Source organism: Atractosteus spatula, chromosome 13, assembly GCF_055471065.1.
Source record: "Atractosteus spatula isolate fAtrSpa1 chromosome 13, fAtrSpa1.hap1, whole genome shotgun sequence".
NCBI lineage: Eukaryota > Metazoa > Chordata > Actinopteri > Semionotiformes > Lepisosteidae > Atractosteus > Atractosteus spatula.
Window position 1 is genome coordinate 41,989,743 of NC_142718.1, and position 27,005 is coordinate 42,016,747.

Here is a 27,005-nt window from a genome sequence, read left to right on the forward strand (position 1 = left end):
GGACCTCTTCATTTAGTTGTTTTACCTGGGTAAAGCAGTTGTCTGATAATGTGTTAAAGAATGTGCAGTATATGAATCACACTTGAACCCACTAAAATTTATGTAACTTCAAGCCCAGTTTCTTATTGTGAATTTTGTAGTACAATAACATATTGTGCTATCATGATGACTAATAATTATCAGTCAAGGCAAGGTTTGTATTGGTTGACATTTAGTGTACATGGATTTTAGCTGCCAAAAGTACGAACTAGCATATTCTTTGGTCACTTAAGCGCTCTTAATGTCGAGGCCTGCTTTTCTGTTTAGTCTTCTTCTCTTCAAAGCTAGTTTCAGCCTGCTGAAAATCAATGGAATTTTTGATTAGTGGAGGCTGGGGAGACTTGTGATTATTACCAATAAAGGGAATTAGATCAAATGATTTTTGACTTTGAAATTTGTGTTTAATCAAATTTAAGATAAAGTCATCAGTGAAATTGCCGTTGATTTATAAATAAGATAATTGGTGGCATTCCTCCTAAGTACCTCTCACTGGCACTGGAGCTGGATTTTATTGCTTAGTCAAACCTCCTCATTCAATTTTAAAATTGCCTATTGAATGAAATTCTCTCTGGACCTGCCAGACAGTACCATCAGTAATACCTTTCTACAAGCCATTCCTTGTCCACTCAGGGGGAGCTTCGCCTGGCAGCGCTTGATGTCTGCTTTGTACACAATTTATCACTCAGTGTCTGCCCCCATTATTTAAAATGCTATTGTACTTACTGCGAAGCCTGTTAAGATCAATTTTAAAGTTGTTGCTTTAAAACATTTACATAGTTATAGATTTGAATGTGTTTCATTCCTACCTAGATAGTTAAATTTGAATAACAATTAATCATCGCTAGCCCTGCAGTCTTAAAGATGATACAGCACAGTCCAAGTTTACCACACTGAAAATGATGACTACATGACTTATTATTCATCCTGTTGCTGGATCCAAAACAGATCCACAAAACTGGCTGCAGTTAGCCCTGTGCAATCTCATTACTTGATATTTCAGAAATAAATTTTTCCACTTTTTTTAAAACTGTGGTTCACCTACTTTAAATGGCAATTATGTTCAGTTAAACCCTCCTCAGTTTTTGCCCTTGTATCATAATTTACTGTTAGGTTTTGATTGATTATTACCAAACTTGTATTAAATATGTATTTCTCTTGAGTACACAGCAGGAGGTTTTTTATAATTAGCATAATAGCTTTACTTATTTTTTTTGTAAATAGTACACTCATATAGATTCTTATTTTTTCAGATGAACAGTTGTGCTTTCATTAGTAAAATGAAAATATTTGAAAAACATAGGGTTCCGTGTATTTAATTACTGACAGTCCCTCTTTAACTCGAGTCATTATTGTTCAGAAGCAAATATTTCTATACATTTGAAATGTGTAAATTAAATAGAATATTAACAATAAGCACTCTTGTTTTCTCATTTTTGCAAACAAAATGAATCCTTGTGTTTCTTCAAATGACTGGCCCACATATCATCTTCACAGCTGCTTTCTGTTAAAGTTCAGTAGAGTGTAGGAGAACAGTGACACAAGCATTAATACTTCACATTCCACTATCACACACTGTCATTGTGAAACATGGATCTAGGTTACATGTGTTTGCAGACTTTTTGTGGCATTGAATTATATAGGCTTCTGTCTGTGCACTCTCCTCTAGTCAGGGCCTGTGGAAATAACAAATGAATGCAGTGGGTGGCAATCAACTCAATATTTTTCCTGTCAGAACCTAATATAGTGAATAAAATGGTTCATATATAAAGGGAATTTGTATTGGATTGAGTCATTTAATTAAGAAATCCACTTGTCGGTTAAATTTAGCATAGCAGTATTGATTTTGTTTAGTGAAGTCATATGTATTTGTATAAAACCATATTCTTTATTAATTATTTGCTATTTTAATATGTATTGAAGTTTGTTTCTTGTTTTGTCTTAGTTCATCATCTTTGTATTACTTTTTTGGTCTTTGGTCTATGTTTTCAAATAAAGAGTCTTGAAATTAATGAAATGTTTCAATATATGTTTTTAGTAAGTTTTTATTTTGCTTTAGTGGAAGCTACAGTGAAAAAAAATCAAATCGGAAAATAAGTGCATTGAATTTGATAAAGTAAAATAACCCTACTGAAAATCACCCTTTCGAACCTTTGGAAATGTGCTAGTTTTTTATTCAAATGTTATTTTCCTGAGAGTCTTTATTCTGTTCTTTGAGCTCTAGTATGGAATTGTCATAGCCTCTGTTAATATGAAGTAAGTGATTCATTATTACTTATTTTAGAATTGAAATTTATTTACAGTTGGTAGATTTCAGAAGGCTGAGATCCAGTAAGTTTTAAATGTGATGCCCAATTCTGTGCACCGCAGCTCTGATGTCCTTGGCTTTGTTCTTGCCTTTCGTTTAGAAAAAAAGACTCGAGTTAGCAAACATAAGTCCTGCAGCGAGACCAAAGCTAATTGGATGGTGTCATTTATGAAATCCACTGCACCACCAACAATTATGTTACGTCAGTGGTGTTGGGGAAAAAAGAGAAATACAGAAATGAGCAAATTCGCTCTTGTACTTGTGTTCCTATTACTGTGTGAAATGTATAGGTTGTTTCCTCTGCAATTTATTTCAAAATGTTCTGCTTTTTGCCAGTTTTCATTTAAATGTGAATAACATTTAACAGTTATCTTGCACCTCTCAAGCACTCTCTCATTTTGCAGGTACTGTATATAGACTTGGTGATCCGACCAAATAAATATTTATTTTTAGTTTTAAAGTAGTGTGTAATGACACAACTTTATTATGCTGTTGATAAAGTACAATGTTTTCAAAGTTACTGCTGCATTGTTTTGATGTATTTGGCCTCAGTCCTATGGCTGTTTTTCCTATTCTTTACCTGCATTCACTACTTGCTATGTGACATTGAAAGGCTATCTCTAAGCCTTAATTAGAAATGAGGTCCTTTTCTTTAGAATTGTCAACTCTCACCTCAAGCTTGGAAAACTCACTCCTGAATGTTAAACAGCCCTCTAAATGGCCAACACAGAAATTTCACTTTGCAGTGACCTTATTGAAGATTTGCATGATGGCTGTGAAATGACTTTGTGACGTCTTGACCACACAACAAGACACCAGATCACTACTACTTCTGCATGCCTTTCATATATCCTGTTTTTGAAATTATGCTAAAAAGGTTAATTTTTTTTAGCTCAGCATGCATCCTGTAAACATCACAATCCATCAGTACAAGTACTAAAAAAAGATGGTTTGTTTTCACACTTAAAGGAGACATGAAATAGAGTGTCCTTAACTTAATCACCACCTTGTTTTACTGAATTTGCATATATTTGCATATTAATTGGACTACAGATTAAAATTGGTTTTGTAATTTTAATTAAGTGTCCACAAAGGTATATGATTAGAACTGTTTAAAATACAGTCAGACATAACTAGAAGCAAAGGCTTTGGTGCTGATTTTTAAGGGGGGTGGGGGGATTACTTTCAGGGAATGTCTGTTTTATGATAGTAATTTTTAATCTTTAGTAGATTATGCAGCCAAACAGACTGGGGGTGGGGTATCAAAATCGTTTTCGTCTTTCAAGATTCATTTCATATTTTGCTGATTTGCAGTACTTGATGAAAGTCTTCTGTAGCATTTTACTGATTAGAAATTAAGCTTTTTAGCTGTAACTATGGAAAACTGCATTTTGATTTAGTACTGTAAATAACCAAATTGTGTAAATGCATTTAGCAAGTATATAAAAACAAACTAGACAAATATATAATTACATATATAATTAATATGCAACAAACACATTTTTATACAATCTGCTTGTGCTTTATAAGGTGTGATTATCCTTGTGTATAGAGTTGGGAAGTTTGATGGCTTTGTATGGCCTTTATGACCAAGCACTGGAAGAAAAAGTGTTTTGAAGGTCCTGTGGCTTCTGCTTTACCTTTTTATACCTGAGTTTGTTAAAGCCAAACTTCTGCATACAAGCTCACAAATGACTGGGTGTCTTCTACCCTCATAAAAGTTGAAGTAGGTGGTCAGCTGGAGACAGTGAAGCACATAACTGTGGTTTTACCTCGTCTTGCTTAGCTCAGGGCATCATTAAAAAGATGGTTTTGGAAGAGAGAGACGTTGCTAAAACTAACCTTTACTTACAGGATGTCTACAGAACTGGTTGTTGGCTAAAACAAGAGCGATTTTTCTTCCCTTAAAAAATACATGCAGTTCTTATAAACGTAAATAGCCCACTATGTCATAGAGAGTCTAAACCCAAGTTTCTGATGCAATTACAGTGAAGCCAGGCTATCATAATGGAGACGTTGGGGAAACATAATATTACTATAGCATTTCTTTGGTGCGGTTTGGAAAGTTTTTGAGAAACATTTGGAAACATTTTTCTCATAAAATACTTAACTATTAAAGTGTTAGGATACTGTTTCCTCGGAGGGTTCTCTGTTCCCAGTGCTTAGATGCGATTTGGAAAAGGATGTTTGCCGGGATCCATCAGTAAATGCAGAGGTTGAGGAAGAAAAGTCTGTTATTTTAACTGTAAGTGCAGAGGTGCTCGGAGGTGCTCCCAACAGCAGGTAATGGAAGTAATAAAAGTAATATTAAATAAGACAAAGTAATGTTACTTTCACACTTTCTTTTACACACTTTATTGGTTTCAAAATCTTGATCTTCAGTGATAAAAATAGGTATTAATATAAGATTCGTTGAGTGACAAGCGATGCCCAGTCATTTATATATATACTCGTCCAGTTACTTGTGTTACGTATATTGGCTATAGGATGATTTTACATCATTTTCACTGTATTAAAAAAAAAATTTTACTTCTTATGAATCCATCCAGATTTAAAAAAATCCCATCCTTTCCATAATTTGCTTTTGTGCATTCTCTAATGTTGCATGCTTCTTAAACTCCTTACTGTAACAATGAAAGACATTCTTATAATAAACTGCAGTACGTGTGCTGTATGTTCAGCACCATATACGTTAGTCATCTAAAGAAACAAGTCGCTAACCACTGTTTAAACATCAGCAAATAGCAAATTAGCTTTGACTGGCAAAAGTATTTTAAGAAGAATAATTGCATGTAAATATCACTTTTCATCCCAAATGATCCCAAAGTGCTTTACGTATGAGTTGATCCTTTCATCCACCATTGATGTGTAGCAGCTTTGCAGAAATACACCAGTAGATCATGTAATGAAGTGTTTTCCCAGTTGAACTAAAGGGGAACATTCGATTCAGACCAGACTATGCAGGCGGAGTGGAATGAAATGTAGTTGGGGCACACCTACTCTTTCAAACAGCACTGTGATTCTTTAATAACCAAGAACTCAGGACCCCATTCCTCCTGCTGGTCCACCAATACCACTCACAAGAGCAGGATGGTGTTCCTTGGAGGTCTCTGATCCAGGTACTGTTGCCAGGTAATGCTGCTGTTTTAGTGTACAATAAGAAAACATTCCGATCTAAAATGATTGTAAACTGTGCTTTAATGTGCTCAGTAATACTGAAGAACAGTCACAAGTTCCTAAAGAGGTGAACTATGCACCGCAGTCCTCCCCTGTAATGTGCTCTTCTTTTCAAAACGGCACTTTGGGAATGACATAAGTTACTTGACTTTATTTTTTCACTCTCACACTCCTTTTCCCTTCAATTGCATAGTTTCTTAAATTACTAAGCTGGCCTAATAGGTACAACCTGTGCTGGCTCTAAGGGGGCTCGCTCTTTAGAGAGAATGTACATTTTCGTTTGCTATTTATGAGAGAGGGATAAAAGCTATCCATGATGCTCAGTAACATGCAATCCAGAACTCTTTCAGTCATAAATTGATCTGGCCTTAAACATCAGCTTCAGTGCCAACACTTCAAATGTGGTTTCTATTCATTCGGCATTGACATCACCATCTTTCCATTCTCCTTCTCTTTTCTCGGTCTCTTTTTCCATTTTTTTAAGAGAAACAAAATGACAGAGACAGAAGGTGCCAGTAGCCATTCTAGAGTCAGTGTAGTATTTTTAATGCTCCGCTACACCACCAGAAAACATCCTATACAGTGATTAGTCCCATTACATGTGCATGTTTTGTTCAAGTTTTCACTTTGCTGTTTTCTAAAAAAATGAATTTCAGTGTTTTCTTCAGAGATGAATAGTTAATGTTGCTCACAACAGAGTTTCAAAATGCAGCGATAGACTGTATCATTTCTTGGTGCTTGCTTGTGCTTTTCTAAACCAGTCTTCTAGGTAAAGAGTGGGAAACAGATATGACATTTCTATGTTTCTCATACTTGCAGTAGGTTAAATGTGAATGGCAAGCTAGTGTTGTTGGCATGCTGAATAAGGAAACGTTGATTTTTTCATTCATCGGCTTATGACTGTGGGCTCTGGACCAGTGGGTTGTGTGATGAAATCCTGGGTGGGGCATTGCTCTGTTAGCCTTGTGCAGGGTACCCCAGTCAGATTGCTCCAGACAATGCTCTGCTGTGTAAATGGGTCTCCCGGAGGCCTCTGTAAATTCTGTGCTGGGTTAAATGCAACAATAATAATAATAAAAAAAAATGAATAGTTTCCTTTACTTTCCTCCAAGTTCCCCTTTCTTTATGTGATAACACTGAAAAATGAACCAAGAACATGGACAGAGATGGAACGCATGTGGAAGTAAGTTTTAAACAGAACAAGAAGCACACCTTTACACAAAGGGGTGTGGTAGTCTGGAACAGCTACCCACCCATGTTGTTGAAGCTTTCCGGCTGCCTAGAAGTGGGTGGGTTGGTGGGATCCTTGGATTGACTGTCTACTAACAACCACATAAGCCTCCTTCCATTTACAAAGAATTGAAACCATTTTTAAGTTATGTGACATAGGTATATACTGTACATAGTAGCATACTAGTGTTGTGCAAGTACTCTAATATTCCATTGTGTAGATTTTATTTGATTTGAATGTTAACATAATAGATTCTGTGCCTTATTATTTCTTATGATTCTTATTCATATATTATTGTTTTGTTTGTGATTTGTTTGTAAGCGTCCATTGAAGAAAATCATTCTGAGAGTTGGCAGTGTGTCCATTTTCCAGTGGTGTCGTATAATTCTCTTGGCTATCATGATACTAAGTACTATCCTTTTTTGATATGTTTGTGGTATAGGATGAAGTTCTCTGTCATCAATTAATATGCATAGGCTTGGTGAGCCTTTAATGTTGAAACCAGTTATATTTTCCAAAGGCCTTTTCATCCAAAAAAGCTTTTATATCTAACATTCCTAGAGCATATGTATATGTTTCTATATTACCATTTCATCTACAGAAGAGACCTAATTCCTGCAATTCTACTGTCATAACCTTTGAAGGTATTCATTACAAGTGGGACAGAATACTGTGTTGAATTCAGCTAAGCTTTGACAGGTGGTCACACTTTTTAGATCATGTGATTCTTTGACTCTTGTGTATGATTCAGTAGTTTGAATGTATTTGGCAATTTTGGTGAGAGTCCAGTCAAACAGCTGCAGAACTGTTAATGTTGCAAGAGCTAATGTAAATCAGAAAGCACAGAAATTTATGGTTCTCCTTTCCTATTGAAAGACTTCCCATGATACTTACGTTGCTTGTTTTTATTGAAGGGGTTTTCTCTATAATATGGCATCTAGGTGGATAAACCATTGATATTTATGATATTGTTTTTTCTTTTTGTAAACCACTTGGGCATATTTTTATGTAGGGCTGTTTTTCTGTTTTTGTTCCTACTATAATTGTGTGGTGGCCAGGGCCTCACTTAAAGTGCTCTAGTGGTGCGTGGCTGTGTGAGTGTGAAAGGTAGAAGGCTCTCAGACAGTACTGTATCTTAATCTTTGTTATCTCTGTAAAAACACATTGACATGTTTGAAGATTAGGAGGATTGATCCCACCCCCCACACTCCTCCATTTCTTAGAGCCTGAAGTTTCATAACGAGCAATTTAGGTTTCCTCCCCTCCCAAACAGATTTAAAAAGTGTTATATTTAATTGTTGAAATAATGATCTGGGCCCTTGAGAGGCATCATATTAAGAAGATAAATTGTGGTGCTGAAACCATCTTCCACACAGAGTCTGCCCTGCGGTCCCAGTGTAAGGCCACTCCACCTATCCAGAGTGTCCTAAAATTGGCTTTGTTATTCTCATGTGCTTGTCTTTCACCTCATCGTCTAATCACAGGCACAAATGAATTTAAGATATTTTAAGCCTTTTGGCAGCCATTGAAATACGCATGTTGAGGGCAGCTTTGAATCAAGAACAATTTAATGTTTTTTGACCTTGGAATGAATCAACGAATCACTAATATGGAAAAAAATAGAGTTGTGTATAAAAGGCATCCACACAATTCAGTTAAATTAACAAGTTTATGGAGCATGTGGTAGGAACATATTCTGCACTTTGAAGGACCATGAGAAAAAGGGTCAGTTTTCCTTCTGTTTTTTGGAGGGGAATGGGACCTCATATTTAAGTGGCAGTGCAATTGTAATTGTGCACAACTAAGCACTAATCTAAAAGTTATCAATGACAGCTTCGTCCAGTAGATAATTTCCTACAGTTCTAATCAAAGTCACATGTCTGTTGTCCAGATAGTGCAGACAGACCCTAAATAAATCTGATGTGCTTATGCTGGTGGAATTTCAATTGAAAACATGACCATGAGAAAAATTCTTGGATCTAAGGGGGTGACAGCAAATATGAGATGTGAATTAAATGTTAATGACTAAATCATACACAAAATCAGTTTTCCCAGTAATATTAACAGTTTTGATTTCAATTTAAGGATCATTGTTTCATGAATGATTATGTAGTTGTTCATTATTTACTTAAATAATGAAGAGTATGTTAAATTACTGTTGTTTTCATTATTATTAAGGTGTGTGTAAGAGTGGGAAGTTGATGTAAAATGGGCAAAATGTTTGTAAATAAAAAATGAAAGGGTAGGGTTCCTTAGGGAGGCTGGCATCGCTGTGCAGAAATCACAGCATCACAAGAAACATTTTCCTTCAGTTCTCGTCTTTACCTGTGTCAGCTCCCGCACCAATTTCTTGTGTTTATAAACATTTGATTATGTTATAGAATATCTGTGGATTTCTTCCATGGATATAGAAACGTGCTGACACGTTGCTTTATAGCTGTTGATTGAACACTGAGCTAACACTTGAAAACGTAACTGTAAGATAAAGATCTAATCATGCTTTGTTTAATGTTCTGGGGATGGTTCAGTACATTGCAGTTAAATTGCATTGATGATAATAATACAACAGTATCACAGAAGAAAAAATATGTATGGCAAAATATTAAGATAAGATTCTGAGACATGTCACATCATAAGAAAGGCTAATTATTGCTGGGGAACTTCATTTTTAATACACAGTTTTAGAAATACTTCAGTTGAATCAGTTTTCATTTATAATGTGTAACAGGCTGTGCATAAGGAATAACGTTTTAAAGAGAACACCTTAGTTTTATTGTAAATTTACAACCCCATCTAAGGATCGTTGCATTTCGAAAAGCAATATCAGCTTTCATATGTGAACTCTTTTTGTCGATTATCAATAAAAAATGTTAAAAAAACATTAGGACTTGTGTTGACTCAATAAAATGCTCTGGGACATTTTGATTTACACCTTGTTCTGCAATGCAAATTTCCGGATAGGATTTTTTTGATAAAAGTTTTTTTTTTATATATTTTTGCTAGATTTCTTCCAGAGCACAAACTAAATTTCTACAAGAGGAGGCTGGACTTTGAGGAAAAAAGATATCCAGGCCTCTCAGGAAGCTTCTCAGGCTCCAAACATTGCACTGAAACAGAGCTGCCAACAGATAACAGCACTTCTGATCTGACTCCAGAGCCCCGTGAAAAGGTTTGCACCACAGAACAAGAAGAAGCCCTTTACCCACCTGAGCCTCCACTGGAGACGGGCAGAGCTGATGAAGCGGCGATCCCTCATCGTGCAGACGACAAGCAGCAGCCCAGCTTGGAGCCTGGTGGCACAGGAGTGCTGGAGCAGAGATGCGTTAGACCTGCTACTCAACAAAGACCTCTCCACATCGTGTGGCCTCACAGGTGGTAGGTGTTGGGTCTTATATTAAATTAAACATGATCATAATAAATAAAAAATGGGAAACACACAGAAGCATTTTGTGCACTAATAGAATTTATCAAATGTGAAAACAACATGATAGAGCTTCTTTTATTGTGTCTAAATACTTTGCCAGCCTTCTCTCCTGTGAACATTTAACATAAACACAGAAACTCATGGGAACCATATACAGGATAATGAAATTATCTCTGTACAAACAAATAGGGTTGAACTTTCAAGGAGAAGCACATTAGAAACATGCTACCACTTGCGTAGCAGGTCTGCTTTTTATAGCTAAAGAATATCAAGGACTCAGAAGCCAACATGTTGGAATTTTGTAAAGATGTAATGAGTAGCTACTCATTTACTGCTATCACTGCTATCAATATTGAATTCAGCATAAACAAGACTGTATAGTATGATGCACTTACTGATAATGAAAGAATGCAGTTCAAAGTTCACCTTCTACTGAACAAAAAGGGAATATCCAAATGGATACTGATTTATCCCCTCTTCATTCATTTTGATCTGAGATCTAAGATTTCCTTGGACAGACACAGACATGCACACACACTCACACCAATGCCAGTTTTGCCAGCAGCCAATTAACCTACCAGTATGCCTTCTTACTGTGGGTTGGAAACCAGAGAACCTGGAGGAAACCTACGTGAACACAGAGAGAACATACTAACTCCACGCAGACAGCACATCGGGTCCAGAGCTGAACCCAGAGCCCGACGCTCACCTCGGTGCCAGTGTGCCCACCCATTTCAGCAATGTGACTTAGAATTGTTTGCTGATGAGGCTGAGGATTATTTTTTATTTAAAACAGTAACGTATTTAGTATTTGTAATAATGCACTTCTTATTGTCATAAGGGCTAAATTACATTAAAAAGACCATCAGTGAAAAAATGGGAAATAACAATACATCCCCTGAGCAAGCACTCCTAGGTGGTTCCTTAACTGCCTTAATGTTATCAGCTTGATTCACAGCAATTAGTTTTACCTGTTTGCCTTATTTAATCATCCCCAACAGTGCATTTCTTCTTATTACCTGTACTACTGTGACTGAACAGTTTGTAATTACTGACCGTGAATAGATGGTAATTAGTTGCATTTACGAAATGAAGAGGGGGAAAAAAGATCAGCAGACGTTGCAGGGGCCTGAGGCTGTTTGTGTTCAGTCTAAAAGTATAAATTCCTGATCTGGCAGAGCTGAAAGCCATTTCTGGCACCTGTATCAGCCAACATGATCACTCCCTCTTATGCCAGAACTGTTGACAGAAAATGTGCTTTGTCAGCTGAAGTCGCATTTTTCTATTATTTAATTCTGTTCCTTTTGAATCAGAACAGAAGTGAAAAAGAAGCATTTGCTCACAGCGCCGTACTGCTCACATCTTCCAGCCACCTTTTCAAGCTCTCTCTTTCTTTCCTGTTGTGGCTCTTTCTCTACCTACCCTGATATCAGTAACAAAAGCCCGATCTTGTCATCTTTCCAGAACTGGGAAAAAATCATGGCAGCAGGATTATGGCTGCTAACATGTTCGTGTAAACTTTGGTTTTATTCTGAGGTAAATTAGGATTTAAAGAGGTACTACTGACACATAATCTCCTAGTACCAGAACACAAGCATTTTCGTCCGTTTTTTTCCCTTTTTATGATTATTCCTTGCAGTTAGTTAATCTGCATGTGGCCTGATTAGAGCGCGCTTCATCCCCAGATTATAGCCTTGTTTATTGCAGGGGAAGCTGGGAGGATCCGTAGGTCAGTGTTTTTTTCCAGAGGGCAGCCGTTCACAGGTGAAGAAATAAGTATGCTACACCGACAGGGGCAAATCGCCTTTGCAAGAGGATTTGACTTCCAGCACATTAAAACTCCAGAAGCTCTTGTGGCTGATCGGGAGCAGCTGCTACCTAAAGGGATTTTCATCTTTGACTCGAAATGTCTGAACAAAACAAAACAAAAAGAAAATTAAGTAACTGGCAGTGAAAGAAATTTGCCGTTGGAATGTCGGCTTTTTCCTCCACATTTCCCATAAGGCATGTGCCTCTATGTAATTTATCACATGTCCTTGCTACTAACCACTATTTTCTGCCCATGAAATATGAAACTGAATGAAGGTGCGGTTTATGAGGCATACTGAACATGTTATATTTTTGGCATGCACATTTTAGACACTGAATTTTTGTTATTTATTTGTTGAAGAATTTATTTATTTAATGGATATGCTAAACTAAAATACTTTCAACTTGCTCTGCAATGTCTTCATTTTTCAAAGATGGTCTGGAGTAAAAAAAAAATGTTGAGGTGTGCTGTATTTTATTTTACTTAGCCCCAAAAAAGAAATGTAAATGACAAAAAACATCTCATGAAAAGTAAACAAGGTCATCTCAATTTTTCTTATTTAACTAGATCACAGGTGCAGCTCAGTTGATTGCTTTCTGTCTGTTTAGAGCCGGGCTTTTGGAAAGAGTAATTGATTTAATTTAATATTATGTTGCTCTTCATTCTTCAAGTAGACATGGTCGTCGGGGGAAGTGCTGAGATACAGGAGACTGCCCACAGCTAATATGCAGAAAAGTCATGGTCTCCTGAAGGGGACAGCAGACTTTAGGGAGAAAAGGTGCGTGAATAGAAGTGCAACTGACTGTAAATGTATTGGAGGCTAGGTCAGAGTGTCAGGAGGCATGTCGACCTGGATTTTTCTAAGCCCAGCAGCCTTGTCATTTTTGTACATTAGCAAGGACCAGAGCAGTAAACAAGAAAAGCTTCCAATCCTAAGGTGGTGGTGGTGGTGGTGGGGGGGGGGGGGATGAAATTGAATTGAGTTTTGCTCAGTAGGAGATGACAAATGCCATATGTCTTTCACACACTGGTCACAAATTCCAGACTAGATGGGAGAGGTTGGCCACCATCTTTTTGTACTTTTTTGGTTCTGGTCTCAGTTAAGATGCTATGGTGCTGTTTTGATCATGTTCTTAGTGTGGTATGTCTCCTTAACCTGTCTTTGTGTGCTGTCCTTATCGAAATTTGTCATTGTAGTTTAATTGACCTGTAGTCAAAATCTTTTATTTGTCTGGCTCCTTGTGTTGATCATTTTGACACATTGTTATCTGACTGGTCTGGCTTTGATTGAATAATTGGCCTTGAACGTAGAATGTGAAAACTGGGCCTATGTACTCATTATTAAAAATACCCAAGCAGACACAGTATGTAATGTTTGGGAAAAGGATTTTTACAAATCCATGTAAATAATTTACAAATATTGCTCTTTTCTGTCTTGTGAAAAGTGAAATGTAAGGTGTAGTGCACATGCTGTTCCAAATTTGCAATTGGGTGCCTCACTTTCAATGTCATTCCTCCAGTATCAAATATATACTGAAGACATTCTGTAAGTATAGGTAAGTGTCTGCACGTGTACGTGTGTGTGTGCGTGTGTGTGTGTGTGCGTGTGTGTCTGCATGTGTGTGTGTGTGTGTGTGAAAGTATGGGAATATGCGTATCTGTTTTGGTATGAAGTGTCTACTAAAATCTACGCACAAGACACAGAGTTGTATTAATAGTTTTCTTTGTAGGACCAACATCTTCATAACCTTTTATGTAAAATGACAAAGGCTGTCACATTTTCTGTCAAATTAATGATGCGTTGATCTCACAGGCATCCTGTTTTTCCTTCCCCGGTTTTCTGCAATACTGGTTTCATTAAATAGCAGTAAAGCGACTCATCTCAAATAAAATCAAAGACTTAATAATGCCCATGAGGTTATTTTAACGTTAAGAAGATGTTTCTAAAATGCTGCTTTTCCATGGTAATATTTTATCATCCCCAAAATTTTTTAAGTGTTTATCAATGAGATCAGTTGAAAGGTTACTTTGATAAAAGTGTTTGTTTTCATCATATGGAAAGAAAATGGAAAATATAATGTATTAAATTATAAGCAAACACCAAAAAAAATAAAACAGAAAAACAGAAATATTAGGCATTTTCAGTAATATAGTTGCAAGAAATTTTCCTACTAGATTCTGGACTTGTGTTGCAGATGATAAAATATTTCACAGTGAAGTTGTAAATGCATATTCCATTTTAAAGGGTGATTACTTGAAATTGTATATGAAATACAATTTATTTTTTCATGCCATTACACTAGGGTCAGGGGGAAAAACAAGCTCAAGCAAGAGTAAAATGAAAGGCAGTCGTTAATCCTTGCTGAGGAAGACAGAAGGACTTTGCAGAACCAAAGGTTGTCAAGCTAGCATAAGGGGCTAATTTTGAAAATCTAGCATGCAGTCAATTTTAGGGATGCCTTGGGGTATAAGGTAGAAGCTGACATGAGAACTAATTTTGTCTGTGTTATTTACCACTATGCATCATCTATGGGCCTTCAGCTGACATAAGGACAGTTGGATTAAAAAATATAAGAATATTGCCACATGCTTAGAATTTATGATGACATCTAGTATTTGTTCAGTGTGTAAGCAGCAACACTCTGGAAAAATGAGTGGGGAGAGTATGAAGCGAAAGCCAAACCTTGTAAATATATCTTTTTAATAACAGTCGGCAAGGTTAATGCAGTTTACCTTGGAGAGTTTACAGTGAAAACAAGCAGGGTTTGCAGGGAAAATGAGAGAAAACAGTCAGCCAGGATGTTTGTTTGCTGTTACCTATATGAGCCGTGCAGGATCTCTGGCCCGCGTCTGATAGCTATTTGTTGTACAGAGAGCGGTGGCATGAAAAAAGGAGAAAAAAAAATCAAACTCTTAATACTATTGTGTGCCTATAACCATCTGTCACTGCTAGCCTGGAGATGAGAGGAAGATTACGAGGAATAAACACTGAGCTGCAGAGCAATGGTAAAGCCTTCGGGCAAAAAAAAAAAAGAAAAGGAAAAAAAACTCATGTGGGGACATCAAAGACATTCTAATTCTGAGGCAGTCAAGGATTACAGTTTGTAACCTGTGCTGACAACAAATAAATGACTGGCAATATTGCAGAAGAGCTGCAAGGGTCTTTCATGGAGTATAGATGATGGTGGTGGTGATGATGATGATGATGATGATGATGCCCTGGAATAGACTACTACTATAATTTCCTTTTTTAGAAAGAAAAGGCTTTTTTGTCTTGAATGCCACAGGGTTTTGGTAGGCATTTAGTAGCTCCTGGGGCATCCACAGATCTTTTTTAAATCTACCGTGAAGTCTCTTAGAATTCCTATTCAAGCAGGATATTTAGTATAAACCTATCATTTATTGCTTTCATAAGACAAAACCCATATGTATACAAACTGGTGTCTTGGACTGGATGCGACCTGTGCCTTAAAACAGAAACGCAAAAGAAAAAAACTGTTCATTCTTTTCCCTCTGAATTAAGTATAGTTGCACTAAAGATTTTTTAATCAAATTTATACGGACAGTGATCTTTAGTCCTCAACATGTTTTAATCATCAGTCTTTGACGTTTCTGTAAAGGATAATTCAAACTTGGTTTGGAACTGGACTGACTGATAACATGGGCTGGGAACTCAACATGTTAATTTTCTCATCCTAAAGACTGTAGTCACTTCAGAGAGACCGCTGTCCTTTCTTGCAAAGTTGACTGCTTTGATGCCCCCAAGAGAAGGTAAATCAGATCTCTGACATGATATCCTGTTTTATGTGTAAGTATTTAATGGTATATTGGGAAATAATAATAATGTATTTAATTTAGTGAAGATATAAACATGGTCACAGTTAACACCAAATACATTGTTTTTTGTCTCCCATTGCACAACTATTTACCCAGTTCTTTTAAAACCGAGAACTACTGCTTATGGCGGAGACAAGGTTCAAAGCAACCCAAAATGTGTGTCACACCAGTGAGGCATCTTAGATGGAACCACACCAGCTTGATCCTAATGAAGAAGTCAAGTTCAGATTGAAGAGTTGAAGAGAGGATGTGTAACTAACTGATCTGTGGCATCATAAAGAAATAAAGATTTTTGGTGGCCGGTTGAACTACTGCTGTCGTGAGCCATGGCTGTCGGGGCATGTACAACACAGCATCAAGAGAAAGACAAAAATATATTCAAAAAAATTTATAGAGGGGTTTAGCTGCTTTCTCTAAGCCCTTTAGAATATATTTCTGTTTAGTTGTTGAGTGCTCTTTTTTGCTATTGTCTACACAAAATATTTTTGGGAGCTTCTTGACATAGCTAAGGCATTGGATTGGCGATTTTGGCCACCGTTTTGATACAGTTACAACTGGATTTTTTCCCCGTTTCTGATATGTTTAATATAGTACGTTCCTTTGAAGGGACAGGCAAAACTGATTTATTGAACTGATGACCCCTAAATGCAACATTTAGAAGAACAAAAAAAACCTTAAAGAAGGAGAGAAAAACACACAGAGCTTACTATAGTTCACTAGCTGCTTTGTCATTTTGCTTGGCTTGCTGATTGGAGAAAGACCAAAATGCCGTAAACCGATGCATCTCTGCTCACATGGGCTAACCAGGACAGTCACTGGTTCTTCATGCATGGAGCAGGTGTGGTCTCAGGCATCTTCCTAACCCACCCAGGCCAGCAGAGATCACTGCTCAGCCGTGTTATTGCAGCATGTTGTTGGGACGGGGATGGCAGATTCAAGCTGTGAATCCCTGTCCGCACGGATAAAACACTTCGCTCCAGCAGCATGGTTTGTCCTTCAGGGTAGGTGCTTGTGTGGCCCTGCCTAGAAAACGTCTCCTGGAAGTCAGTGCAGTTTATTCCAACTCATGACTCCACTAGGCAAGTGCAACGCGGCCCCCAAGCTGCCGGATACAGGTGAGGGAAGTGGGGCAAAGAATGAAGTATCACATGTTGGAAATCCCATCATCAGCACTTCAGCGGAGATCTCCGCTCCTGCTTTTAAACAAGTAGGACTGAGGAATGAAACCCGTGTGTGAAGATTGTGATTTCTGGTCTAGCTGTATGGAGAGGGGGGAAGGGCTATTGATTACAATTTTCTCTGCGATTTCTTTAGCTCATCTCTGCTGAGCCTGTTTGGGTTTAGAAGTGATCCCCTGTATCTCATTCCCCCAACATTGCTATTAATGCATAAATGAAAAGGCTTATTGACAAAAGTAGTCAGTGAAGGTGTCGCACTCAGTGAAGACACACTTTTTTTCTTTGTCATGCCCTTTGCTTTATATTCAACATATGGGTTTCACCTTTCTGTGCCAACTTAATAGCGTCAGTTATGCTCATACCTTAACAGCAAATTTGCATTAATAAATGTAAAATAATAGTTACGTGAATAAAGATTGAGAGGTAATTTGTGAAGGATGCCATCTTTTACCAGTCACGTGGCATCTCAGATTCTGTGGGTGCAATGCAGATTTTAAACAACTCTATCAAGCAGTCAATGACATTCATTTCTCTTTAGAAAAACAATCCCCAGTTACTTAGGGCTTTCCTCATTAAAGTCAATTGCATTTTCTTTGACTTTTAAGCGTCCTTCTAATTAGGTGTCTATATTTCAGTATCTCGTTATTTAATTTATTTTATATTGTACTTTATAGTAAATACTGTTTGAATTTTAAAACACACCTCTTGGGTGCAACATAAAGGAGAATTTTTAATCATAGATTTCTAAATGAAAGGATCCTGTATTTTGCTTTTAAAGAATGTATTCTAATGAGTTCGCAGGTTTTTAAGCAGATGCATTTTCTAATTATTGTTTTATTTGGGCTACATCTGTACTTTGCCTGTGCGGTCGCAGCATGCCAGGCAGCATCGCAGGGGCAGGAGCAAAGAAAAAAAAAGAGATGGGAAAAGACAACATCGTTGATGATTCCTGTTTCCCCGGCGACAGATTTATTTATTAGAACCGTAGATGACACGTGTTAATGTACCACATACCTGCTGATCAGCAGACTCTCCTGCTTCAGCTCCAGTTGACAATTAAGACCTGGGTGACTGTAGCCAGGGGTTAATGCTCCTCATTAAAAGAACTAGGTCATTAGCGTGGAATCAAGGCTCTTAAGGCAGCGAAGGGGAGGGGGGGTGTCGGATAGGAGGGGGGGGTGGCATAGTAAATTCAGCATCTCAACGAACACAGCTCTTACATTAATTAACCTCCCTTTTTCTTGTTGAAAAAATTCTGTTATCATATATGCACATGGCCGTACACCAATTAATTGCAAAAAAGAAGCTAGTTTACCGTCATCCCAGTGGTCGCCTTGTCTTCCTGTGCGGGAGCTCTATTATTTCAGGAGAAAAAAAAAATCTAATGTCTGTATGATGAGTAAAAAGGGTATTAAAATTAAGAAGGGAATCATGGCAGAAATCAGCTTTACCACAGGGGAACAAGCAAATAAAAGCCACGGAAATGAAAATAAATAAGCTTTGCTAATACCTCACCTTAGGAGTCTCATATGAACCCAGCAGAATCAGGGGTATTTAGAGATACTTCTTTGCTGTGTTATTAAGCTGTTACACAGGCTTTTGACCTTCAGCAAAAAGCTTCTGTGGAACAAATCCATGTTCTCTGTACACAACAAACGCATGTACAGTAAGTTACCTGGCCAATAGCAGCACTTACTAGAACAACTGGATATACTGTATCAGTGTTGTAGAGGTTGTGCAATAGGGGACAATGTACTGCAAATGTAAAAAAAAAGAGGTCAGAAAAGAAGACTGAAATCAGGTGTGAGTGAGACATGAGAGGTGGAATTTACTTTTGAGTTGTTTTTAACACTCAAATGGAAACCATTACTGTATTATCATTCGTATATAAATAGGTAGGATATGAGTGTAATCTTTCCTCCTCTGTTTCTTTAGCTGAGTCAGTGGAAACATATTCAGAACGGCTTTGATTTGAAGCCCAAAGATCCATGTTAGTACTGAAGAAAGAATCTCTGTATGAAACACTTTCCCAAAGTTGCCCGTTTTCCCTCTGTGTTAGCACAGCACAAAGCCTTGCTAAGGCTTCATTTGTGTTGCACTCATTTTCTAGCTGGGCAGTGCAGGCAGGAGATAATTGGATTCACTGGTTAAAATTCAGTAATTTGTAGAATATCTGCATAAAGGTGAATACTTTATATAATCTTCATTAGTAAAGCCCTCAGTGTATGTACAATATATGAAGAGAGTGCTACTTAATTCCTCTTTCTGTTTAAGCACAAAGAGCAGTTTATTAAAAATTGTAAATAAAGGGGACATGTAGTAATAATAAACCTTATTTTAATTATGCCTTTAAATGCAGTCATCTCAGAGAATGTAGAAGCCCATGCAGTATCTGATGTTAACTTTGAGCTGTATCGGTGCAGCAATGTAGAATTCTGTTCAGAATGCACGTTAGACCAGTATGGTTATGGCGTCCTACAATGTGTTTGATTGTACAACCACTACCTCATTTATCATACCATTAGATGGACCGACTTTGGTTTAAAAAAACTTCAAAAATTGCAAAGCTGAATTATCTGCATTATCCGCAAATGTGATAGTATTTTTAATCTGCTAATTTTCTGAGTGCTGTAATGAGACGGTCTTCTGATAGAGTGATTCAAATTTAAATGATACAAGACTTTGAGATATCCTGATTCCAGCATACATATTTAATCTAATATATTACCTTTCTTTCATAGTGTTCTAATGATGCTTTAGTCAGATACCCAGTATGAAGTTATAAAGGATATATGTAGCAGAAAAGAAGTTTCCTTCTCATTTTAGCAGTTCCATCCTTTTCCAGAGATTTCAGCTCCATTTGGTATGGCGTAAGCACATGAGAAATACAGTCCAAGAATGGTTTTTGCTTGGTTTTTGGGAGATTCCTTTGTTGCTTCTATTTTCTTAGTTTGTTGAGCTTTCTAAGGTACTGTTATTTCAGAGTATTTTCAGGGTTTTCTGTGGTGCCCTTCTTTTAGTATTATTTGGCAAGGTATTGGGTGTTTCAGGAAGTAAAATCTTATTTTAGCATTTAATGACATCCTGTGCTTTCTCTTCTGTATATCAGTTTTAACCCCTAATGTATTTTTTTTTAATTTGATAAAAATGAATTCAGCTGAACATGACAAAACCTGATCATTTTATTTTGATATATTTGTACTTTTATTTATTGTTTATATTTACACAGCCGCAGCCTTCCTCGGCCCTGAAAATGAATGGATGTGCTTCCACAATTGTTCTGTTTGCTCACATTTAATGTACATTTTCTATATCATGAGGCACCATGCATAATGGCAACTGCAAAGCAAATTAATAAAAATGTTTAATTTGATTTATTTTTTTTTTAAGATGCTGCCATTGAGGCTTTTGCCAAGAATTAATGAGAGTTATAGAAGGGTAAAAATAAAAGCTTTGCTCAATTACCCAATGTGCTGCAGCTGAGGACAGCACCTGTGCATACTGGAGACTGCAGTTCTCTGACAAAAACAGAATGCTTGATTACCTTCTATAGAGCAGGATGAGTTTAATAGCAGTGAATGCATTAAATTCTCTACCTGCTATGGTATTATCAGATCACTTAGCACTGTGTTTGTATTGACAAGAGTGTGAATAGTTACTGTATCTAGCTTTATTGGTGTGGGAAAATTGTATTGATATGGATAAAATTGTAATACAAGAACACTAAAACTGCTTTAAATAGAGACTGATGTGAATAAAGTCTCTATTTAAATTGAATACAGATATCACTCATTAATACATCTTTGCTAAAGCTAGAAATAATTTTGCATTATTTCCTTTGCATTTGTGGTTAATTCTTCACACTAGGTGAACACACCATAGAGACTCTTTTGCATTTAAAAAAAATTCAATATCTTGGATTCTGATTTTCTTAGATCAGTAATGTAGATTGTTTTAATATGAATTGATTCAAAGAAATATCTGTTCTTAAACTTTGATGGGTTAGTTTAATGTGACTGTGTCTTTTTACAGAAATGAAATGTTAAATAATTAGCAGAAATTACAAAGTTAAATGAAAGATTTAAATGAATTTGTGATTCATACAGCAGAAGTAGTGCCCGTGTAAACGAACTTGCTGATTTGTTCATTCTTTAATTAAAATCTTAGAGATTTGTATTAAAGCTTCCCAGTTAATTTAAATTTACAATAATAAAGATAGTCTTGTTTGTTATGTTAATTAAAATGGCTTTTGTTTATTAATTTTGTAATGGTTTACCTTTATAGTTTAAAATGCATGTGATTAGAAGAAAAGTACAAATAGGACACTGCACATATCACCCTAGGAAAATGCACCTCTTTAGAACTTGAGCAGTTTGATTCGTTTATTACAATTGTGTTGCGTACAGGTAGGTTTCCTATGGTTTTTCATCCAGGGACTTTCCATCAACACTGTTTTGCTGATTATGTGGAGAAGAAGGGCTTATCCTACTGAAGTACTTAGAAGCTTTTCAATGATCTATTTGTTACATGTTTGCCGAGGATTTTAGGATAAACACAAACAGTATGAGGTAAGTTGGGGAAAAACAAAATTCCAATTGCGATTTTGCCCTTTTTGACGTTGTACAGTTTATGTAAACACCTGATGAAAACCACGCTCGGGAAACACCATTTTCAAATGTCACCTGCAGCACGAGAGTAAATGTTAACTCCCCACAATGCGGTTGACAGCCAATCCCCTGTTTAAAACAAATAAGGTGTCAGGATTTCTGCCAGGCTTTTGTCACTCACTGTACAGTATAGCTCCCATTTCCAGAGAAGACCTTGGCCTCTCATGCTGTGAGGAAATGTGAGGCAGAGCCTTGTGCTACACTGGGACCAATGGGAGCCTGAGGTGCTGTTCTTCATGGGGTTCAGCCCCAACCGTGCTCTATAGCAGCAGCCTTCTCATTCCTGGACTGCACTGCAGAACAGGGTCCGTTTTGGTGGGGGACCAAATTTAAGCTTAGAGTGCCTGAGGTTCGCTAGCACAGGTGCCTCACAACATCAGCATCCTGGGCTCAGTTCTGAGCTCTGACGTCAGTCTGTGTGGAGTTCGCATGTCCTTCCTGTTTTCATTTTTGTGTTCACGGCGCGGTTGGGTTTTCTTTCATGTCCCAAAGACAAGCTGGCGCAGTATGATTCTAAATGATCCCCTGGAGTAGCTCTTGAGGAAGGCTGGATGGTTTTGGATGCCTTTCCCTCCGACCAGTGCCGGCACACTGTCAGGATGCACACAGACAGGGAGGGAGGGAAGGGGGTGGGGAGGGTGGAGGTGAGGGGTCTTCAGTTTAACACACAGGCATTGTAAGGTTAAATTATAAAACACAATTTGGCACATAAAGCAAAAACAAAACAAATAAATTTAGTAATGTGAATTTTTAAAGATGATTACGATTCATATGTATGAGGCCTGAAATTCAAGCAGCGTACAGTAATTAAAAACACAATATGAGGAGGAGACTCAAATTCCAGTGAAATCACATAATTCTCCCCACCTGTTTGAAACCTTTAAATGTCTACTTTTTATCATCCATACTGTAACACAATGCAGTGCCCAGAGGTTGGAAAATCCTGATAATTCCTGAAAATAACTTGAAGCAAATTTATCATTTCAAATGACAATATGAGTCAGTGCCATTTTAGGTGTCAGAAGATCTGCAGCACAGTTTAAACTGGCAGTGAGGCATTTTGTTTTTGGAACTCTTGCTTTTGACTTTTGTATCCGTTATTTGTTAGACTGTTTATTTTTAAATAATATTTAGGGCAAGCCCTTATTTGCGGTGAATATTGGAGTGTTAGGAAGGCTCTGAAGAAATGTATCAGGCAAAAAATCTGCATGCCAGTGCCTAATCCTATTTATATAGCCACACTTAGTAACATGTTTAACAGTCGATTTGGTTGTCCGTTGTGGTTTATTTGGATACAGAATATGAATCTGTGGCAGAACGTACTAATTGTGGACCCCAATGCAAATACGGTATATTGGCCCCCTCTCCTGACATTACACACTAGCAGCATCAGAATCAAATCAAGCGGCCAACTGATCTGTCTGAAACTTATCCCCCAAGTCTTACGCTGTGCGAGACCTTTGCTGTGCAGTTTCCCAGCACGGAGATATTCTGTGCAAAGGAGGATTGAAAAAACGTCTGTTGCCTCAAACTGCTCTTCTTTGACTTTTCTTTTGAGCGAACCCCTGTTATGCTGTGACATAGGTAATGTAGTATGACTTCAGGTACTGTGGTGGTGACCCATGGGTGATTTTAAAATTGGTCACGATTTGTTGTTCCTGACTTTTGCGATAAAACTTTAGTAATTAACACATTTCAAGACCACAGTCAGCATATTTCTCTCAGACCTTTGCATGGTTGGTCTTGTAGATCATGTAAATTTAATAAGTTAGTTAAGTACAGTTTTAATTAAATTTAATATCCATACACCCAACCCCGTATCTAACCCAGGCCTTAACTGGATTATATTTCAAGAACAACCTGCAAACAATCAACGGATGAGAGAACATTTAGAAACTGTGCATGAGACACATATTCAATATTAGTGGTATAAAGTGAATCACTATAAGTATAATAAAATAATAACTGTGTTTGTAAAACATGCAGTGTTCTGCTGACTGTCTTACCGCGAGTTAAAAGTGGGCCAATACTTGTGGGGGCGTTCTACCAATATATTACTAAAAACACCAACAGCGGCATGTATTAAGGAACTGTTCTTAGTCTGCATTGGCGACATTGCTCTGAAAGTATTATTTGAGGGGCGGCACACTTGCACAGTGGTTAGTATCGCTGTCCCTGAGTTCAGCTCCAGGGCTGCTGTCTGCATGGAGATCTGTCTTCTCCCTGTGTTCGCAGGGGGTTTCCTCCCACAGTCCAAAGAGTAAGGAAAGCAAAGTGTGCAGTCTACCCTGAGGCGGACTGGCGTCACGTTCAGGGTGTACCCTGCCTTGTGCCCGTTGCTTGCTCCAGCTCCCCCTTGACCCTGACCTGGACGAAGCGATAAGAAAACGGATGGATGGAAGTATTCTTTGAAAGCTGGTCTGAAAGTACCTATCCGGGCCCATAATCTTGGGACCATCTGAGAGAGGACAGAGTTTTAAAGAGAATAGCACCTTTTTGTTATCATGGGTAGGTAGAAGAAAATAATGACAGACATTATTCATAGAAAGCTGCATCAGTGTCATACTGCTTTGCAAAACCTAAAACACAATATAAATGTAGCATGCATTCTAAGGTAATTGAGTTATATTTAACTTGTGATATGTCAAATGAGGACAAGGTGTCACTGTGATGAAAAAACAGTTCCAATTCCATGTAAGAACTTGAAATGGCTTGTTGTCTGGTTATGATAGTTTTTCGTGTTAAAGACCCAGCACAGGATTTACGTGTTTATTTTCTTCACCTTTGGAAAAACCTGTGCGCAGAACTCATGGGCCCACTGTGTCTCCTTAGACACAACCACGTTTTTTATACCGGCAATGTCTCTACACTCTAAGGTTCTGACATTATAGAGACAGTGGATAAAATATATATTTTTTAAATTGCACTCTGTAATTTTTCCTCAGTTTATAAATCACAAAAACATTTTATGGTTCCGTTTTTTAATTGCAACTCTGTAAGATTTGTTATGTTCCTTGCGCTTTAAAGTAGCTAAAATATTTTTTCCTGTGTGATTTATTCTTTGTATTGTCAGCCAATGCTTCTATCACTAACGTGATTTAATCATTCATCACACACTCATAATCTGCTTACGTAAGATATGGGTGGTGGCATCTACGGCCAAGGGACACAGGGGCTCATCAGTGCTTAGGGCCCCACTCAGCCAGCGGCTGGCTCTGACATTAGAAGCAAGTTCACAAAGACTTTGTGAATTTTTCTCCATGCTGTCCTCATTAAGAAACGGCTGTGCTATTGTTTAGCAGAGTTTGTTCATGGCTTTAATAAGAAACACAAAATAAAAGAGAAAAATGTTTTAGAAGAAAGTTAGGGCACACAGTCTTCCAGTTTCAGTTTATGTTGAAAGTACAGTGCCTTGCGAAAGTATTCGGCCCCCTTGAACTTTTCAACCTTTTGCCACATTTCAGGCTTCAAACATAAAGATATAATTTTTTTATTTTATGTGAAGAATCACCAACAAGTGGGACACAATTGTGAAGTGGAACGAAATCTATTGGATTTTTGAAACTTTTTTAACTAATAAAAAAATGAAAAGTGGGGCGTGCAAAATTATTCGGCCCCCTTGCGTTAATACTTTGTAGAGCCACCTTTTGCTGCGATTACAGCTGCAAGTCGCTTGGGGTATGTCTCTATCAGTTTTGCACATCGAGAGACTGAAATTCTTGCCCATTCTTCCTTGCAAAACAGCTCGAGCTCAGTGAGGTTGGATGGAGAGCGTTTGTGAACAGCAGTTTTCAGCTCTTTCCACAGATTCTCGATTGGATTCAGGTCTGGACTTTGACTTGGCCATTCAAACACCTGGATACGTTTATTTGTGAACCATTCCTTTGTAGATTTTGCTGTATGTTTGGGATCATTGTCTTGTTGGAAGATAAATCTCCGTCCCAGTTTCAGGTCTTTTGCAGACTCCAACAGGTTTTCATCCAGAATGGTCCTGTATTTGGCTGCATCCATCTTCCCCTCAATTTTAACCATCTTCCCTGTCCCTGCTGAAGAAAAGCAGGCCCAAACCATGATGCTGCCACCACCATGTTTGACAGTGGGGATGGTGTGTTGAGGGTGATGAGCTGTGTTGCTTTTACGCCAAACATATCGTTTTGCATTGTGGCCAAAAAGTTCGATTTTGGTTTCATCTGACCAGAGCACCTTCTTCCACATGTTTGGGGTGTCTCCCAGGTGGCTTGTGGCAAACTTTAGACGAGACTTTTTATGGATATTTTTGAGAAATGGCTTTCTTCTTGCCACTCTTCCATAAAGGCCAGATTTGTGCAGTGTAAGACTGATTGTTGTCCTATGGACAGACTCTCCCACCTCAGCTGTAGTTCTCTGCAGTTCATCCAGAGTGATCATGGGCCTCTTGGCTGCATCTCTGATCAGTCTTCTCCTTGTCTGAGCTGAAAGTTTAGAGGGACGGCCAGGTCTTGGTAGATTTGCAGTGGTCTGATACTCCTTCCATTTCAAGATGATCGCTTGCACAGTGCTCCTTGGGATGTTTGAAGCTTGGGAAATCTTTTTGTATCCAAATCCGGCTTTAAACTTCTCCACAACAGTATTACGGACCTGCCTGGTGTGTTCCTTGGTCTTCATGATGCTCTCTGCGCTTTCAACAGAACCTTGAGACTATCACAGAGCAGGTGCATTAATACAGAGACTTGATTACACACAGGTGGATTCTATTTATCACCATCAGTCATTTAGGACAACATTGGATCATTCAGAGATCCTCGCTGAACTTCTGGAGTGAGTTTGCTGCACTGAAAGTAAAGGGGCCGAATAATTTTGCACGCCCCACTTTTCATTTTTTTATTAGTTAAAAAAGTTTCAAAAATCCAATAGATTTCGTTCCACTTCACAATTGTGTCCCACTTGTTGGTGATTCTTCACATAAAATAAAAAATTTATATCTTTATGTTTGAAGCCTGAAATGTGGCAAAAGGTTGAAAAGTTCAAGGGGGCCGAATACTTTCGCAAGGCACTGTAAGTAGTGCTTTATTATTTTTGTCATATCATTGATTCACACATCTGTACCTACAGAATATGATAAAGCATTTTGCATATTTTTAAGAATCACATTCCTGTGTTGCTATACTGTATACACTTTATTTTCACTGACTTTTTTCACAGCTGTTGCCCGTTTAAGGGATTCAGTCATATTCTTTATACTTGTATGTAGTGCTGTGCTGTGATTTCTGTAAAGCGGTGTGGATCATAGCTTACTGTTCTGCTGGCATCTATGGAAATAAGCATCAGCATCTTGAGCATCTAGCAAGCCAGGGTACA

At 37.7% G+C, this 27,005-nt stretch overlaps 1 protein-coding gene across 4 annotated transcripts in view; it reads left to right on the top strand.

Annotated features, from left to right (window-relative positions):
* Nucleotides 1-27,005, top strand: part of qtman (queuosine-tRNA mannosyltransferase) — a 101,998-nt gene that overhangs the window by 50,584 nt on the left and 24,409 nt on the right. For all 4 annotated transcript variants that reach the window (XM_088931040.1, XM_088931041.1, XM_088931038.1 and 1 more), the window contains one exon: nucleotides 9,756-10,127. In XM_088931040.1, coding sequence (XP_088787166.1) covers nucleotides 9,756-10,127 — 372 coding nt within the window. The remainder of the gene's footprint in view (nucleotides 1-9,755; nucleotides 10,128-27,005) is intronic.